Source organism: Hydra viridissima, unplaced genomic scaffold (assembly GCF_058129835.1).
Source record: "Hydra viridissima isolate aposymbiotic clone 2 unplaced genomic scaffold, HvirCarnegie_v1 scaffold_15, whole genome shotgun sequence".
In the NCBI taxonomy this organism is placed as follows: Eukaryota; Metazoa; Cnidaria; class Hydrozoa; order Anthoathecata; family Hydridae; genus Hydra; species Hydra viridissima.
Window position 1 is genome coordinate 7,659,043 of NW_028324314.1, and position 19,192 is coordinate 7,678,234.

At 27.8% G+C, this 19,192-nt stretch overlaps 1 protein-coding gene and 1 pseudogene across 2 annotated transcripts; one reads left to right on the forward strand and one right to left on the reverse strand.

Annotated features, from left to right (window-relative positions):
* Positions 1–800: 800 nt before the first annotated feature.
* Positions 801–18,774, forward strand: LOC149878454 (1-phosphatidylinositol 4,5-bisphosphate phosphodiesterase gamma-1-like). The gene is made up of 36 exons (XM_090072731.1): positions 801–1,107; positions 1,215–1,358; positions 2,102–2,195; positions 2,391–2,438; positions 2,509–2,590; positions 2,694–2,771; positions 5,127–5,170; positions 5,973–6,024; positions 6,553–6,666; positions 7,146–7,261; positions 10,274–10,359; positions 10,441–10,558; positions 11,117–11,202; positions 11,309–11,391; positions 11,546–11,606; positions 11,683–11,750; positions 12,097–12,216; positions 12,418–12,449; positions 12,610–12,735; positions 12,958–13,138; positions 13,923–13,945; positions 14,074–14,205; positions 14,435–14,612; positions 14,783–14,851; positions 15,017–15,120; positions 15,429–15,516; positions 15,616–15,691; positions 16,032–16,120; positions 16,203–16,356; positions 16,466–16,562; positions 16,697–16,867; positions 17,016–17,118; positions 17,201–17,315; positions 17,498–17,745; positions 17,827–17,990; positions 18,191–18,774. The coding sequence occupies exons 1-36, from the start codon at positions 849–851 to the stop codon at positions 18,237–18,239; spliced, it is 3,852 nt and encodes a 1,283-aa protein (XP_089928857.1). The 5' UTR covers positions 801–848; the 3' UTR covers positions 18,240–18,774.
* Positions 8,201–10,081, reverse strand: LOC145180921 (uncharacterized; annotated as a pseudogene). The gene is made up of 3 exons (XR_016447563.1): positions 9,828–10,081; positions 9,618–9,686; positions 8,201–9,428 (listed from the first exon to the last, which is right to left on the reverse strand). The product of XR_016447563.1 is annotated as an uncharacterized LOC145180921 (transcript).
* Positions 18,775–19,192: the final 418 nt, after the last annotated feature.

Below are 19,192 nucleotides of genomic sequence, written 5' to 3' on the forward strand. Positions count from 1 at the left end.
AACGATGTTTTCGTATGTTGTAGCTAAAGTTTATTTTGCAACAGAGTACCGATCGTAACCTTTCTTTCAATAATCAACCATGTTTATATATATATATATATATATATATATATATATATATATATATATATATATATATATATATATATATATATATATATATATATATATATATATATATATATATATATATATATATATATATATATATAGCGTGTAAATTTAAAGGAATAGAATTTTGTTATATTTCAAAACAACTCTATAATAGCAATTAGTCACTGTTTACCTATCTATATTTAGTTTAAAAAAACTATTTTCATAAAGTTTTGTTGAATTTTTGAATTCCATATGTATTTTTATAAAATAGACATTTTGAATATTGCTATTAATTTATCATTACATGCTTTTATCATAAACAACATTCAAACATTCATTTTTAAATCATTCATTTTTAAATCATTCATTTTAAAAATAAAATTTTTTAATTTTTTAAAAAATGTGATTGTATGTTTCTATTGTTAAATTATTCCTTTTAGACAATCTTAAAACTAATTAGTTTGATTAAGTCATAAAATATTAATATACAATTGATATACAAATTAAATGTGCTATACAAAGTATGACAACTGTTCCAACACTTCAAGAAATGTAATAAAACAGTATTCATATTTTGTATAATACATATAATTTGTATACAATTATTGATATATTTATTTATTATTCTAACTTTTATGCGTATCTACATGATTTTGTTAAGTTTTTTTTTTATTAAACAAATTATAATATTATATATTTTTAGATAACAAGTTTCAATATTTCTAATAATAGTGTTTTAAGGAATTAAAAAAATGAGTTCAATAAATGCTGCACTGCGACAATCAATATTAAGACTTCCTAGCACATCATTTCATGAAAATGAGAGTGATAATACTCCTGTAAAAATTCCAGAAGAATCAGAGTTGGGCCCAATTGTTTCTGCACTAAAACTTGGAACATCCATGACTAAGTTCAAAAAAGGGCGAGCTGATCAAAAGACTTTTCAACTTAACCTGGAGGAATTTAAGATTTCTTGGTTTCGTGCTGGCACTAACCGAGAAGAGGGAAAAGGTCATTTTTATTAATTAGCTTTATATAGTCTTTTTTGTTTTTCTGTTAACGGTTTTTCAACACCAATAAAAGTTAGCCCCTTGTTATTAAAAGATTTTTTTTCATAGTTAACATTGAAGATGTAAGAGAAGTTCGCAGAGGCTGTAGTTCTAAAGATTTTATAGGCTTTCTTAAAAAAATTGATAACCCAAATTGCTGTATCATAATTGTCTATGGTTCAACATTCCGTCTGAAAACCTTATCATTGTTAGGTTAGAATTTATACAATTATATATAAACAATAAAATTTACAGACACAGGACAATATATTAAATTATGTAACTATGCAATTAAGCAACTTTTGTTACACAAACAGTATAACTTTTGCAACACCAATCAATTAAAATTTTCTTTAATTCAAACATGGTATCTGATTAATATTAAACAAATTAAAAATGAAGATGATTGATAGCGTTATTGTAAAGTGTATCTGATGTCTTCTTAGTTTTTAGATAAAATAATTTTTTGTGAGTCTTGTAACTTTTTTCTTGATAAACTTTAAACAACTTTGAAAAACAGCTGTTGGAGTTAAGGCATTCACAAGAATGCAATCAGCAAGTGGTATAGGATCTCATACAGCCATGTTATTTGTTATATTATGCAATAATATAAAAAATGCCATGGCTGTATTAGATTCTATACTACTTGCTGAACAAAAACTGACCTACTAATAGTCTATTTTAACATCATATCTCAATTATTTTTAGAATTATTTGAAACAACATTGTCAATAGTTGATTAATTATTTATATATCTTTATAGTCTAATGAACTTTCAGTTATGATATCAGTGTAAATGATTTGTAATTTAAGACTTATAAAAGCATTGAAGATATGATTTTTTATAAGCCACAATTAGACCATTTTTGAGCCAATTTTTATAACTTTGCTATTGAATGGCTGTAAAAGTAATGTTTACAAAAGAAAATAAAATGTAGAATAAAAAAACTTTTTAGCTCAAAATCCGAATGAACGAGAGTATTGGGTAAAGGCTTTAGTATATTTAAAATGGGTTAATCAACTTGCACCTCCTCCAGTTCTTAGTCACAGGTAATTTTTTACTTATTTAGCATAAATCATAATTGCTTAGTTACTAACTACTATAATTAGTAGTTAAGCTTTTTTCTTTTTATCATTTTATATACCAGATTTTCTCATTTATGAAAAAGTAATTTTCTAAATTTTTAAAACTATTTCTTAAGTATTGAATTTTAAAAAACCTGATGCAAAAAAACTCTGATTTAGATGGTTATGCAGAGAATGGTCTTTGGTTCCTAAAAACTGTCAGCTCAAGTAAGTAAATCCACATCATCTGCACTTAAGTTTGAATGAGATGGTTATTAAATAATACCTTTTTTTTTAGAATGCCAATGAAAGAGTTTAAGTTGTTTCTGCAGCGAGCAAATATTAAGTTGTCTAACAATAAAGTTCGAGATATATATCAGGTCTTAATTTGAAATTGATTTTGAATTATTTAAAATTCTAACCAAATAAAAAGAGTTTTTACAAACTTTTAGTTTTTTAATTTAATGATTTTAATGTTTGTAGCGTTATTCTAGTCAAGCAAATGGATTTGATGCAACTGCTCTATGTGAAGCCTATGATAATCTTATACTTCAATCTTCGGTAAGTATTATTTTGTAATAATTTATTAAATCCAATATATATAATATGATAAAAGTTTGAGTTTATAAAAATTTTAGATGTATACTTGTATATTTGACAAAGTATATATGTATATATATCTAAAAATGACATTGAGCAAATATTTAAACTAAAAGATCAAAAATAGCATGCAATTTTTCTTTTAAAATTTTGAAAAAGAAAAAAAAATACAAATATTCAGTTCAGTTTTTTAATTTTTTTTAATTCAGCTTCTTTATTTCAGTTTTTTTATTTCAGTTTTTTTACTAATAATTGAAAAAGACTGCTGTAAAATGAAAACCTTTCCATAAAAAGTTGTCCATTAGTTATCTCAATGGTAGGCCCAGAACTTTGACTATTTATTTTCACCAACTATTTTCAGTCTGAAAACCAAATACTAAAAACACTGCAGCTATTGATCTTTGAAATTATTTCATAAATATAAAAAGATGATTTAAAAACAACTTAGTTTTTTGGGAAAAGTCATTGCTGTTGTTTTGTTTGAACAAATGAACTTGATTTAATTCAAAATGATTTTTTTTAATTTTAAAAGAAACATTTCTTGCTGTTTTTGATCTTTTAGTTTAAATATTTTGCTCAATGTCATTCATATATATATATATATATATATATATATATATATATATATATATATATATATATATATATATATATATATATATATATATATATATATATACATACAGTGGTGATATTCAGCCGGTACAACCATACCGTTGTTAAAATTTTCAAAGTTTTCCGTACTGGTTGATATATAGTTAAATAAATTTATAATATGATATGTATTTTATATTAAATTGTGAATTATATTTTGTGTGTGGTACAAAAGACTAATTTCAATATTTAAATATAACTCACTGTCGCTTTTCGTAACTTTTTATATGAATTATATAAATTTCCAATTATATAAAAATCCATTTGTTAGGATATCATCTGGCAAGTGATACACGTGTAAAACAAGTAGACCCCATTACACCTTGTGAAAACCAAAATTTAATATGGAACTTATTAAATTAGAATTTTGATATTATTTTTTCTATTTCATGTAAATAAATAATTGTATGTGTAAAAGTAAATGTATATAATCTAAAAGCTTTTTTTTAAGCGTACCAGTTGTTGAAAATTTCGAGTATCACCACTGTATATATAAGTAACTGTTATCCTGAGTATCAAACCTGATTAAAGTTTAAGCAAATAATTTTTTTTATTAAAAAAATCTAATTATATATATATACATATATATATATATATATATATATATATATATATATATATATATATATATATATATATATATATATATATATATATATATATATATATATATATATATACATACATATATATATACATATATATATATATATATATATATATATATATATATATATATATATATATATATATATATATATATATATATATGTATATATATATATATAAGGATAACAGTTACTTAAGACATGCTAAATGTTAGCCTTAATTTTTTCTTGACTATGTTGTTAATGATATTGATAATTCTCACTTTATCTTCTTCATGTACCATTGTTGTGAAATCTGCTGCTTATACATATGGTTGTAAGGTTTTCTAGCTTTAATGTTTCTGCTCTAAGTTCTTCAATCCTTAGGAGCTCCATAAGTACTTTTGAAAATGCTTTTTTCATTTTACTACACTTATATTAAAAATGCATTTTGAGTCCTGTTCTCCTTAAATTTCAAAAATTTAATGTGATATGCATTAAGGGTTTGCTTGAAAAAGAATTTTTAAAAAAAATAGAAATTGTAAAACTACTTAATCAATATCTTTAAAAGATTGAAAGTGTTGCTCAGAGAAACTATTTATGTTATAAAGTATTACTAAAAGTTTTACTATTTTCTTGTTAATTGAAACAATCAGAATGATCAATCAAAGGCTCTTAATACACTACACCTTTTTAATCCTGCTAAAAGATCCACTACAAGTTTAACCGTGACACTTACTGAGTGTTAAATCTTGTTTAAAATATTTTCACATAGATTTCAATTATTTTTATAGTCATTACAAACTATATTTAAATAATAACATCATTACATCATTATTAATAATTACATCGTTAAGTTCCCAATAATTTTATGAATTTAATTGACATTTGTCATTCATGTTTCAATACTTGTAAGCTTCTCTTACAAGCAAAATTTGCTCCTTCCATCGAATACCGTGCATCTGTTCTATGGAATTACTTGTTTGTAATTTGTTAAACAAAATGTCATTATTTTGTTTGAATGCTTTTGTTAAAACTCTTAAAAAGGTATACAATTTTTTAAACGTTACTGTAGATAGTAAATCGCTATGAAGAATACTTCCATCGAAGTGATGAAAGGTACTTATTATTTTACACTTTACATTTCAGAATAAATCTAATAAATTCTAAATAAATTGAGAATAAATCTTATAAATTTTATTGTAAAATAAATTGAGTTAGTGTGTTTAACTTCTAAAAAAAAAAAAATTTTAATTAATTTAAGTACATTTAAAAATTTTAACAAGTTTAAACACAGATGTTAAAAAAAGAATGTCATAACTGTAATTAAACATTAATGTTTTAAACATTAATATTTTAAACATTAATATTTTAAACATTAATATTTTAAACATTAATATTTTAAACATTGATATTTTAAACATTAGTATTTTAAACATTGATATTTTAAACATTAGTATTTTAAACATTAGTATTTTAAACATTAATATTTTAAACATTAATATTTTAAACATTAATATTTTAAACATTAATATTTTAAACATTAATATTTTAAACATTAATATTTTAAACATTAATATTTTAAACATTAATATTTTAAACATTAATAATTTAAACATTAATATTTTAAACATTAATATTTTAAACATTAATATTTTAAACATAAATATTTTAAACATTAATATTTAAAACATTAATAATTTAAACATTAATATTTTAAACATTAATATTTTAAACATTAATATTTTAAACATAAGTATTTTAAACATTAATATTTTAAACATTAATATTTTAAACATTAGTATTTTCCGTTTCAACATCAGTTTTATTGTCAGTGTGGATCTTTATTACAATTGTTTTAATTGCAGTTTGTTCAGAAAACTTATTTTAAAGTTATTTAAAAACTTGATTTTTTTTTAAGTTTGTTCATGACCATTTATGACTTTCAAAGGTTTCTATTAGATGAACAGAAGGTTAGGATTTGTTTTTCAAAGTGTCTTCGTACAGCGCAATGTGCTCTATGTAGCCATAAACTGCTCAGAGCGCAATATTGTTCACGCATGCACAATTATTTTATTATAACAGTGTGATTTATATTTCACAATAAAGCTGGTTAGATAGGCGGTTAGGGTTAGGGATAGGGATGAGGATAGGGATAGGGATAGGGATAGGGATAGGGATAGGGATAGGGATAGGGATAGGGATAGGGATAGGGATGGGAATAGTGTTAACATCAACAAGATTTAAAAAAAAAAAAAAAAAAAATTTAGCACATGTGTACAAAGTATTGCGATCCGAGTAGCATAAGGCTGCATACAGCGCATGGCGCTCTAAGTAACAACAGCCTTTTTTTTTTTATACATGCTATAAGTCTAATAAAGCAGCTTTATTTATTTATTTTTTTTTTGAGGTTTTCAATAAAAAAAAATTAACTTATAAAACTTATTAATTAAATTAGCAGTATTTTGAATTTTGTAGATTTTGTACTAAATTGTGTTCAGGATTACAAAGCTGGAAACGATTTGTCTTATGTGCAGGGATTAATGTCACTGTGTGTCCCTGATGAATCAATGCACTCTGCTAACCCTAATGAAATTTTTTTTACTCAACAGCAGGTACTTTATTAAACTTTGTTAAAATCAAAAGTAGAAATGTCAGATAACCACAAGTAATTCTACGTGTTTCTTTATGAGCTCATCAGAAAGTTATGTTCTGGCAAATGTGATTTCTATTTGTAATATCATTTAGTCCAGCCCAAATTATTTAATTTCTATAAAATTTATTTGACAAAAGTTCAGTTAAAAACAAATGAAGATCAAAAGTTGCAGAGAGCCACCTTCGATAGATTAGTAAAACTATTTCTTTCATTTAAAGTGGAAAGTTTACATAGGCATGAAATTTATGATATTTTAAATGACATGTGGTCATATGGCAACAACTATAATATTGATGATGATAATGGGTTAATGATAGTAACAAAAATTTTTTTTTTGCATGTGTCTTAAAAGTTTCTTTATTCAATTTTAGCTTTAAAAAGTTAACATTCAAAAAGAACAAATTTTGTAAATGTCAAAGAGTCTGTTTTGGTTTTTAGTTTCTCACCTATTTATTCAGTCCTGCAAACAGTATTTTTAACGAAGAACAAACTAAAGTGTGCCAAGATATGACAAAACCACTTTCCTGGTACTGGATTGCCTCCTCTCATAATACGTAAGTCTAAATTGAAGGGCTCAGCGGAAAAGTTGCCTAAGCCACAATTACTTCATTTTTAGTAAACTGTAAAAGACTTTAAGGATTATCAGAAAAATAGTATTTATTATAAAAACAGGTGAAAAAATACACTGGTATATCTACTAAAAAATTAGGACACTATATTACTGTGTTCTGCAATAACAAAAATGTTAGGCAACTTTGTCTCCTCAAAATTTTTAAAATATTGTTAATAGTTGGTTAGGCTAAATGGATGCTTTGTTTATGACTTGTTAATGATTCTTTTATATATGTAGCATGCACTAATTTATGTCTTCGTCACCAGAATCATCTCTTAGACCCAAATCAGTTGCCTCCTCGTCACCTTTAAGAGCAAGATAATAGGGATGATGGACAGGTGGTATGAATTGTATTAGCTCAAAAAGATCACTTAGCTTACCATTGGGGTACAAGGGCTCAAGTTCAACATTGATAGTGGTAAATGGCCGTCCACGATTTCGCTTTGTTATGTCCAGCAACATGAATGTGTCACTTTCTAAATGTGTTTGCTTCATTTGAAATGAGCGTGGTGATCCTTTTTCCAATTTTATCCAGCATGTCTTTAGCCATGAAACTTTTTCGCTATTTGTTAATTTTTTTCTATTGGTTATCCCACTCTCCAATGATTTTGTACTGAGAAATTCATGGGTCTCCATTTTTCTTACAATAAATATTGGGGCCCTCTTCTTTGCATTTTTAATAAGGTCTATCCAATGATCTGGAACAAAAATTTGGTCCTTCCTTTTTTTGGCTTTTTCAATCACAGCAAAGTCTTGGTCGCAGGAGGAAAAACTATGCCCTGGTACAAAAAATTTCTGTTCAATGGTTTTCAGAAATGGAGATTTGTGCAAAATATATTGTAACATAAGAGACATTTTTATATTACGATTTTGTCCACCGCAACTATCGCTATACAATATTAAATGGGTCACAGTTTCTGGTATGTGTCGAAAAACATGCTCGAGGATACACGAACCTATCTCTTGAGTACCTCTGGATGCTTGTTCCTCACTCCATACATACATAAAACCTGTCTTTAAGTTTTCATCGTGGATTCCAAGATTGTAAGTCCACATTTGCCTTTTATAGTAGGCTATTCCTGTACTAAGCACTGGTGTCGGTAGAGTTTTTTGTAAGTCGAAAACTAATACCCTCTTGTTTGGATTTGTAAGTGCATCTAGTGTATCTTCTTTCATTTCTTCTTTTGCCTTTTTAGTCATCTCTTGATGAATAATAAGGTCCCTCCTAACAGTGTTTTTTTCTTCACCCTCTGAAAGACACCTGATTTTATTGTTAAATAGATCACATTTTTGACATGTATCTGATTGCGGATGGTGAAAATGTAAATTGAATTTTGTATTGAATATGCGTCGAAATACAAAAATTGAAAGTGGGGTGCGATCATTTTCATTGCAATTGCAAACATATTTCTCCTACATCGTTGACATTCGTAAAGTTGGAGGCAAATAATTTCTGTACTGGTTGTCTTTTCTGCTATAGTGAGAATGGTACGTTGGAAATAAGCGAATAAATCTTTGAAGATATTCTGTGTCTTCATCACTACTTTTATTTTGTGGAGCCGATTTACCTCTGCGATCTTTGATAGGTGTACCATCTGTTTTTTTCCTTGCTAAAATATTTGTTATTGTCCCATCAGGAATCTGCAATGTGTCTTTGAAGTAAGTTTTGCAAATCTTTTTAACATTTCCACATTCATCAGTTAGTTTATAGGAACGATTATTTGCCCTACGGGAGTTATTTGATGCAGTATACGTCCTGTGTTTTTCTTTTACATCAACAGAACCCATCACAAAGGCGTTTTTTAAATCCCAGTTCATGGTGTAAAAGTAAGAAAAAATTTGATTATGGCGAGCAACTGTTATTTTACTGCTGCACTCTAGATTGCAACCACAATCTTTGTTAATAAAAATCTTTGGTTCAACTACTTTGCCCTTTGATGTAACATATCCCTTCCCTGTTGACCTTTTCTGTTTCAAAATATTTCTTTTGTGTAGTTCTGGATGGACAACTCGCTTACGACTACGTCTATGACTATGGGTTTCTCCTTGTACTTCCTGGGAAAAGCTGTCGTCCTCTCCTACTTCTCCAACAAGGTTAACATTTGAATCTGCAATGAAAATGTTAGGTAAAAATTATTTTCTAACAAGAAAAGAATTCCTAACAAAACAAACTAAATGGCCCTAGCTAGTCTAATGCTAGACCTAACACAAATATAAACAATCAGTCCTAGGCCATATCAATAGGACTAAAAAATTCCTTTTATAAGCCTATTTAGTTTTAGACAAATTGTACATACCATTAACTCCTGTTAGTATAGATATAGGTCTTGCATTTTCTTCAACATATTGATCCCCAATACTTGAAACTGAAATAAAAAAGTGCATGTCAGTTTTTAAAAACTAGAAGAGGAAAACCTGCCTAAACAACATTGAGGCTAGAAACTATATTATTGTATGATAAACTCAATGAAAAGTATATCTTGATGCTGCATTAATTATATACATACCTTCGCTAACATCATCCTCTAAAGAAGTGTTGTTATCTGCATCTGAATCATCACAATCACTTTTCATTAGAAACTCTTCCAAATCTGAGCAGTTCATTTTCGCCATGTTGATTGTTGGATAGGCAACTTTTCCACAATTCAAATTTTATTTTTCTGTTAAAGTAAATATGATTATAGGTAGTAGCACTGTATGGATGGGCTTTGGGGTTTGGCACTTTTTCCACAACAAACTACATACTCAATGTACAGTTTGCAGTGATTATCCAGAAAATTTCAAAAATGTGGGTTAGACCACTTTTCCGCTGAGCCCCTCAATTAGTCAAAGCTTTATCATTTTGAAAAAAATTATTAATTAATAAGCCAGTTGATGGTAAATGCTTATACTAAAGCCACCATTAAACAAATTGATTTAAGGTCTTATTGCTTGCAAAAAATTTTTTATCTAGTTACTTGACTGGTGATCAATTGCAAAGTGAATCATCATTTGAGTCATACATAAGATGTTTGCGAATGGGTTGCAGATGTCTTGAATGTAAGGGACAATTTTTTGATTTCTAAAACAATTTTTTTGATTTAAACTTTATTTGATTTGCTAATTTGATGTATTTAATAGTGGATTGCTGGGATGGACCTGTAGAACCAGTCATTTATCATGGTTTAACACTGACTTCAAAGATCAATTTTGCTGATGTTGTTAAGGCTATTGCTACATATGCCTTTGCAGAATCTGAGTTAGTATTTTTTAATCATTCATTTTATCATATAACTACTGTATACGATACATTTAACTTTTTATTAATTTGTTTATCAAATGAGCATAAAATTTTCTGCTAATTGAAAAAAAGAATTTAATATCAATCTCAAGAACGAAAGAGTGAAAAAAAAAAGAATAGAAAATTTTTTATTTTAAAAAGGTTTTAAGGTTTTATCAACATAACTCAAATCAAGGTAATTCTGAACAAAAGGTATAACAACTCCTTCAAAATGTATTTAAAAGTCTGTTTTCTAGATGCATTTATGCCTCTGAGAAGTTAAGTCCAAAAGTGGTTTTTAACATGTTTCTTTATTATTATGGCTTTACTCATAAGTAGTTTTTATAGTTAAATGTTGATGAGCAGTCTTTTTGTAACTTATTGTTTCTTCGTTTTAACTTTAGGTTGTCACAATCATTTAGCCTTTGCTTTATCATCCTTTTATTTTTCTGGTGCAAAATAAACAGTTGCTTTTTAAACATGTTTTTCCTGATGAGAAATAATTTCATTCTTTAACAATTTTGTCAATTTATGTAGATATCCTTTAATATTATCTTTGGAAAATCACTGTAGTATACCGCAACAAATAATAATGGCAGACATATTCAAAAATTACCTTGGGAGTAAGTTTTATTATGAAACAATATTTTTTAAAAATGTTTTAGGTGTTGTCATTTTTTTTTCTTTTTAGAAAACTTTAGAATATTGTTGTCATTTTTTTTTTTTTAGAATACTTGGTTACTGAGTTTTTAGATCCAAATGAAACCCAACTTCCTTCACCTGAAAGTTTAAAGAGAAAAATTATTTTAAAGGTTTGAGAATCACTTAAAAAAACTTTCAGTTACATATTAATTTTACGTTGTTTAAGGGTTTAAGAATCATTTTAAAAAATGCGTTATATCTTGGTTAATAGTTTAAGATTAAAACACAAAAAATATCAAGATTTTTAATACAATCATTTTCTAGAACAAGCGGTTGATTGATGATGACTCAAGTTTTCGGCATTCTATTAGTTCAAAGGATTCAAGTAAGGCTACAAAAATAAAGTTGATGTTATAACAAAATTTGTAAAAGATCAAAAAAAATTTGGTCGCCTTTTTTAGTAATGGATGAGGACTTTCTTTCAAATGCCTTGAAAACTGGACTTATATATATGGAAGATGAGGAAAAGGTATTATAGTTTATCATTTTAAATTATTAAAGCAGTTAACAATTTCTTGTCATTTTTTTTTTTGAAAAACCTATACACAAACTACTTGGATCAACATTTTGACCAATCTACAATAATCTTTCTCAATTTTCAGCTGCAGTTTTAAAAAAGATAGTTCTCTTATAACTGCTACCTGTAGCTAATACAGCTGCAGGTAACAGGGTAAAGCAGTCTAAAAAGAAACAAAAGAACTTCTAGCACGTGATTTTTTTAATATAAAGTGTTTTTGAAGCAAAAGATTAAAAGATTTTTTACCAAGTATAAAAAAAATGTTTAAAATGTTGAAATTTTATTATTTCTTTTCTAGAAGTGGAACAAGCATTTTTTTGTTTTAACATCAAGGTTTTTATATTATTCTGATGCTCAAGATGCAACAGAAGAAGATGATGATGATAGTAATGATACTGATGACTCGGATCAAAAATCTGTAAGTTTACATATAAAATTCACTAATTGTATTTACAACAGAAATTATAAAGTTCAAAGAAATTTTAGACTTTTTTTTACATTTTCCTAAAAAAGAAAATGTTTAGTTTAAGAATAAAGCAGAATTGTTTATTTAAAAAATAAAAAGTTTAAAAAAAAGGATAAAAAAGTAATAATTTTGAAATGAAAACATTTTCTTTAGGGCAGTGAAGATGATCTGCATTTCTCTGAAAAGTGAGTAAATGTTTTAAAGCGATGTTTCTTCACAAACTTTTCACTTTACATGGCTACTAAAATTTAAAATCGTTTAAAAAATAATTTAGAAGTTGATATATTGAGCATTTCAAGTTTATAAAATTATTTACAATCATATTCTCTCAGTTTTTTTCACTAGATGGTTTCACCGCAACATCACACGGCAAGAAGCAGAGAGTCTGCTTCAAGACTATCAGCGTGGTGATGGATCATTTCTTGTGCGGCCAAGTAACATGTTTGTTGGAGACTTCTCATTATCTTTTTGGTGAGCTTCTTTATTAATTGTAGTTTTTTTCTATCAAGAAAGTAATTGGTTATTTCTACTAAGTGAAATTTTTTACTACCAATTAAACCAAAGGTGTTAAAGTGCTTTTTTTTAAATTCAACTATATTACACCTTTTATTATTCATGTAGAAAACTTATGATCATTAAGCACTGCTCTATTTTGTAATTGTATAACTTAATTTAAGCAGCATTTGCTTTCAGGCGAAAGAACCGTGTTCAGCATTGTCACATAAAGTCACGTCCAACGAATGATGGTTTAACAAAATACTTTTTGGTCGGCCCAAAAGGTTTTGACAATTTGTACAGTTTGATTAATCATTACCAGCTTAATCCACTTAAATCAGATAAATTTGAAATGCTGCTTACTGAGCCAGTTCCCCAGGTACTAAATTTTTTTTTTCACTTGTTTGTAAAAAAAAAAAAAAGACTTTTTTCAATAAAGCTACTTTTCTAATAAGAAAAATAAAATTCATTTTAATTGAGAATATGATAAATAGAAAATGGGTACAAAGTTAAAAATAGTGTCATTTATTGTTAAAATTTTTATGGTAAATATAAAAAAGTTGGATAGTTTTACTCTTTTATTATTTTTTAAATTTCTTTTGTTGTTGAAATATTTTATTCAACACTTTATTTTCATATTTTATATGTTGAAAATTTCAGCAATTCCATATTCACATTTCTGCACTTTATCTCTTTCCAAATGGTTGATTTCCATGCTTCAATTTATTTTAACATGGTGAACATTTTTATTGTTGATGGAGTGGGACTAAAACTATCAAAGCACTTTTATATAAACAATCAAAAATATATTAAGCAACCCAAAATAACCAACTTTTTTTTTTTTGCTAGAGTTATATATTATTCTACCAGAACAATTTGTACAAGCAGAACGATTTGTGTATTCTGCTTTCAGAACAATTTGGTTTTAGGACAAAATCTATGTATTTGTCTATAGCATTCTTTCCACTATTATTTTTTCCACCAAACAGCTGATATATTCTGTTACAAGAACAATTCATGTTGTGCTGTCTAAACAAGTGATAAACATCGTATTTGTTCTGGTAGCCAAAATGATCTTTGGAAACAATTATTTTAAAGATAAAAATTTCTAATGCTTGAATGTGATTTTAATTTCTTTCTTTTTTTTTCTTTTTTTTTCAAAGCCTAATGCACATCTTGGAAAAGAGTAAGTTATTTTTTATAATAGTTTTTTACTAGATATGTATTACAAACTGAATTACAATTATACTATCATGCTCAGTTTTTAGTTTTTGTGCCAGATGAAAAACATGATTACTTTCAATTCTTTTGCAGTTGGTATCATGAAAATTTGACTCGAAGTCAAGCAGAGGAAATGCTCAGGAGGATGCGAAAAGATTCATATTTTCTGGTGCGTAAAAGAAATGAATCTGGAGATCAAAGTGAATCATATGCAATATCATTTAGGTAGATAAATTTTATTTTTCTAGTTTTTTAATTGTATCTAACGCATGAATATAATGACTTTTGACTAAAATACTCAGTTGAAAATTAATTACTTTTCATGGAATGGATGGTATTACTAGAATTATCAAGAGAAATCGTTAAAATTGAAGTTGCTGCTGTTGATTTAATAAATTTTCTAATTTAGTGATTAATACTGTTTGTACATTTCAATTTTTTTTGACTTTTCCAGAACAGGAGGAACCATTAAGCACTGTGTTATAAAAAAAGAAGGGCGATTGTTCATGATTGGTACTGCTCCTTTTGAAAGCCTCACTGAGTTGATCTCTCATTATGAAAAGAACCCTCTCTACCGGCAAACGAGGCTAAAATACCCTTGTAATCAAGATGTAGTTCAAGAGCTAGGAATTGTAAATTTTTAAGTTTTATTGTTATGACTACATATCAACAATATCTTAACATCAAAGTTTTTGTATGTCATTGTTTAATCAACAGTCTCAAGAAACCAGAAATGTATTTATATGTATTTTTATTTAACCGAATATTTAATAAATCAAAAGATTTTATTTTATTTTCTTAGAACCCAGATGGTATGCCTAATGATGACCCTGATCAGTTTTATGCTCAGCCTAACCTCTCTATGCCAAAAGTAAGAGAAGTCACCTTAAAATTTATTGGAATTTTTGTTTCAAACTTTTGTTTTAGATTTTTGTTTGTCTTTGTATTTGATGTAATTGTTTCATTGTCATAGCAAGAGTTTTTTTAAATTAACTTTTCTTAAATTTTATATTTTTTTTTTTTTTACAAACTTCAGCCTGCCTGCAGAGCAAAATATGATTATTCTGCCCAAAAAGAAGATGAGTTATCTTTTTGCAAAGGAGCACTGATAGTGAACATTGTGAAATATGATGGCGGCTGGTAAAGGTTTTTTTTTTTTAGCCAAGCCTCTAAAAAAATTTAATCAAATTAAAAAACGTGCTAAAAGAAAATTTTTTAAATGTTTACTCTTCATAACAAATGTCATGTATATATGTCATATGTCATAATGTATGTTGCTTGTTTTGTATTTATTATTTCTTTATTCTATAATTTTATTCTATAATATTATATTACATTGTTTTGCTATTTTTGTATGCTTGGTGTGTGCTTGTTTTGTGTATTTCGTAAAAGTTATGCAATGAAAAAGAGGGATCAAAGGACCACTCACATGAATGTTTATTATGTAGGTGGCAAGGAGATTACGATGGTCAAGAGCAAAAGTGGTTTCCTGTGAACTTCACAGAAGAAACTACTATCAAACCAAAAGTTGAAGAGGTTTGTTGCTTCCTTTTTTTTTTTCTTAGTTTTTTTTTTGGTTGGTTTATTCCCTTTTATATACACTCATAGTTATAAACATTTAATTGATGTTTAAAGGAGCAAAATAAAGCTGCCGAAATACCACTAGATTCACAGCAAAAAGGTGCAATCAATCTGACCGGCTGTCAACTCCGTAGGTTAATCTTTGCACACACACACAAACACACACACATACATACATACATACATACATACATACATACATACATACATACATACATACATACATACGTACGTACGTACGTACGTACGTACGTACATCCATTTATCCAATCCATGCATGCATACATGCATGCATGCATCCATGTAAGCATGCAACCATGCATGCATGCATTACATGCATGTATACAATACATGCATGTATAAAATGCATGCATGTATACAATACATGCATACATTACATTACATGCATACATTACATTACATACATACCTATAAATGGCTTTTAATATTTTTAAACATTTCTTATATAGAAATTTTAACTTCAAGACCGCAAAGGCCCTATGTTTTTCTTTTAAAAACCTCAAGTGGAGAATTTGTATGTTCTGTTGACACTGAGCAGGTATCTTAAAATTTAAGCCATAATTCTCTTTCAAACTGCTGAGTCGAAAGTACTTTTGTTGAGTTTTTTTCTTTTCTTAAAGGAAATGGTAGAGTGGTTAACTAGTATACAGGACGCTTCAACACAAGCTGAAAATGCGGTGAGCAAAATCCGTGCATTAAGCGAACAAAAGAATATCGCAAAAGAGTTGTCTGATCTTATTGTTTATTGCGTCACCGTTCCTTTTAAAGAAGAAAGTAAACTTTTTTTGTCTTTTTCTTTCGAGGTCTCAAGTAAACATGTCAATTATGTGTATTAAATAAAATATCAGACAATCCAGTATTAAATTAGCTTTATTTTCTTCAGGTTATGATAGCGGTAAATACTTTGAGATGTCATCTTTTCCCGAGCAAAAAGGTGAAAAGTTCGTCAGCAAAAAGACATCCGATATTCGGTTTTTAAAATATCTTTTCATTTGAAATGTTTCAAGTTTTCTTTTAGACTGAAATTTTATTGCTTAACATAATCAAGAGAAATTCGGACAATCGTTCAAAATGAATTTAAATTTTTGTTTTTATATTTCTTGACCCCTTTTACGTATCATCAGCGTCAACTTAGTCGTGTCTATCCTAAGGGAACACGTGTAGACTCTTCAAACTATGACCCTGTGCCTTACTGGAATTTTGGTGTGCAAATGTGTGCTTTAAACTATCAAACGCCGGATCGTTCAATGCAAATCAATAACGGGGTTTTTATGAATAATGGCCGGTTAGATTTTTTGCCTATTGTGTTAAATTTTTCAATAATCCCCATTTTATTGACAGTACAAAAGGTCAAAGTTCTGATCATTTTTTGACATTCTAATCATTGATTGACGGTTGACCTACTTGAATTTTCAAGGTTTCTTAATTTACAGGTGTGGTTATGTGTTGCAGCCTGATTACTTTAGAGATTCAAACTTTAATCCTCACGATAAAAGCACATTTAAAAATGTGGAACCTTGGAATATTCGGCTGACGGTATTTTTATTGAACGCAAATTAAATAGTTTGTAGTGTGTTATTTTGCAGCAAAGTAGCAGGTGGCTTATAAATATTTTTAGGTGCTAGGTGCGCGCCATTTACCAAAATCAGGACGTGGGATTACATCACCGTTTGTTGAGATAGAGATAATCGGCTTGAGTTGTGATAACGATTCATTCCGAACAAAAACCAAACGTAAGGGCATTTATTTTGATAATAGGAATATAAAAATGTTTTTTAACTTGTTATTTAAGAGTGTTACAAGTGTTACAAGAATATTTTACGTTATTTATGATCCTCAGAAAAATTGTGTTTTCTTAATCTTTTTTGATTAATGAAGCTTGGATTGGCTTCATTTTAATATTTACACCATTTAGCGGACAATGGTTTATGCCCTACTTGGTTTGATACTTTTGATTTCGATGTGATATTCCCTCCCACCGCCATGATAAGGTTTGTAGTTCAAGACGAAGATATGTTTGGAGACCCCAACTTCATTGCTCAATCGTGTTTGCTTCTAACCAGTCTTAAGGTTGGTCATCGATCCATCCAATTACTCAATGCCTATAGTGAAGAAATTCCCTTAGCGTCACTATTAGTGGAACTAAAGATACAAAATGCGCAGGTCTCATTAAAATTTTTCGTTTTTAAGTTTGGTGCCCAGAAACTAAAACGGATTATTTTAAACTAAACCGTTTCTTTCTAGGATGACGAGGAATACTCTTCTATTGCTGAACTCCGTGATAAGATGCAGATGTTAATTGATCGAAATGATGGTTCAGTGCAATCAGACGTAGATATCGAAACAAAGAAACAGTTACAATCCTATCAAGATCAGCTTTCCAGGCTTACACATAGCAGAGAAACGAGGTTTGATACTTTTAGAGATTTTACATTTTTTCAAAGTTGCACCTGCTTTCTCTTGCTTTATTTTAAAAATTTTGTGTGGTTCTATTTGTTCTTGAATATCTTTAGACATCTTGAATATCTTTAGACATCTTGAATATCTTTAGACATCTTGAATATCTTTAGACATCTTGAATATCTTTAGACATCTTGAATATCTTTAGACATCTTGAGGCAGATGCATCAAAATCTCATGTTGTGAATCGTGTTTAGCGTCCCCGCATCGTCAACAGACTTTAGAGAATTACATGGTCCTCAACTGCAGTTTAGCTCAACTTAGATATTTAAGTTTTTCTATTTCTAAATGGATTCAGCATTTCTAAACTCGTTTAGAGTTAATCATGCGCATATTGGCAGCATTTATGAAGGGGAATTAATTTTGTTATTCAAAAATTAAATTTTTCTTTCTGATTTACGCTACTAAATTGTACTACAATAGTGCGTCGGATAGTTTTATAGTATTCAAAAAGGGTATTTTTTGTGTCCACATTTTTGTAAATGAAAATACTACGTGGAGTTTATTTTTGTATGTTTGAGTTAAATTTTATTTTTATATATTTTTTGTAAAATAAAACGAATTATATGCGAATTTTCATAAGGTTGTGTATGTGTATAAAAGATATTTCTGTATATCTATGTAATAAAGACATACACATTATTTTTATTTCTTTATTACAAAATATACAAAATATTTTCTGTATGTTTTACGTATTTTTGTTACATGTGGAAAGATGATGATTGGGAAGAAGAATGATATTTTTATGATGCACACCTATATTTATAAAGTAATCGCTTTCATTTTGTGTTTTTTAAATTCGACCTAAAAATTTTTACAACTTTACAGATGTAAAAAAAATATGGTCAAACTGTTTGAGTTTTTATCGTACATTTCTTTTAATATATATATAAAAGAGGACTGTACCGTCCGTGGTCCGTGTCCGGGCTGAGTTCTTGACAACCAGACCACCAAATTTAATCAGGAATGGCTTAAAAAATTCGTGGGAATCTAACTAATTCCATAGGCTATGTTTTAGCTTTTAAAACGGACTAATAACAACAGAATCTTTAAAAGAATTTTTCTTTTTTTCCCGACGTCACCTTTAAATGCAAAAATCTCTAGAACAGTTAGTCTAATAAAAAACCTTACAAAATTATAAGTGTAGAAC

Coding starts and splice junctions, on each gene's coding strand:
- LOC149878454 (XM_090072731.1), top strand. CDS start 849: ATGAGTTCAATAAATGCTGCACTGCGACAATCAATATTAAGACTTCCT. Junction 11,751..12,096: donor ATATGGAAGATGAGGAAAAG/GTATTATAGTTT, acceptor TTTCTTTTCTAG/AAGTGGAACAAGCATTTTTT. Junction 17,991..18,190: donor ACACATAGCAGAGAAACGAG/GTTTGATACTTT, acceptor GAATATCTTTAG/ACATCTTGAGGCAGATGCAT.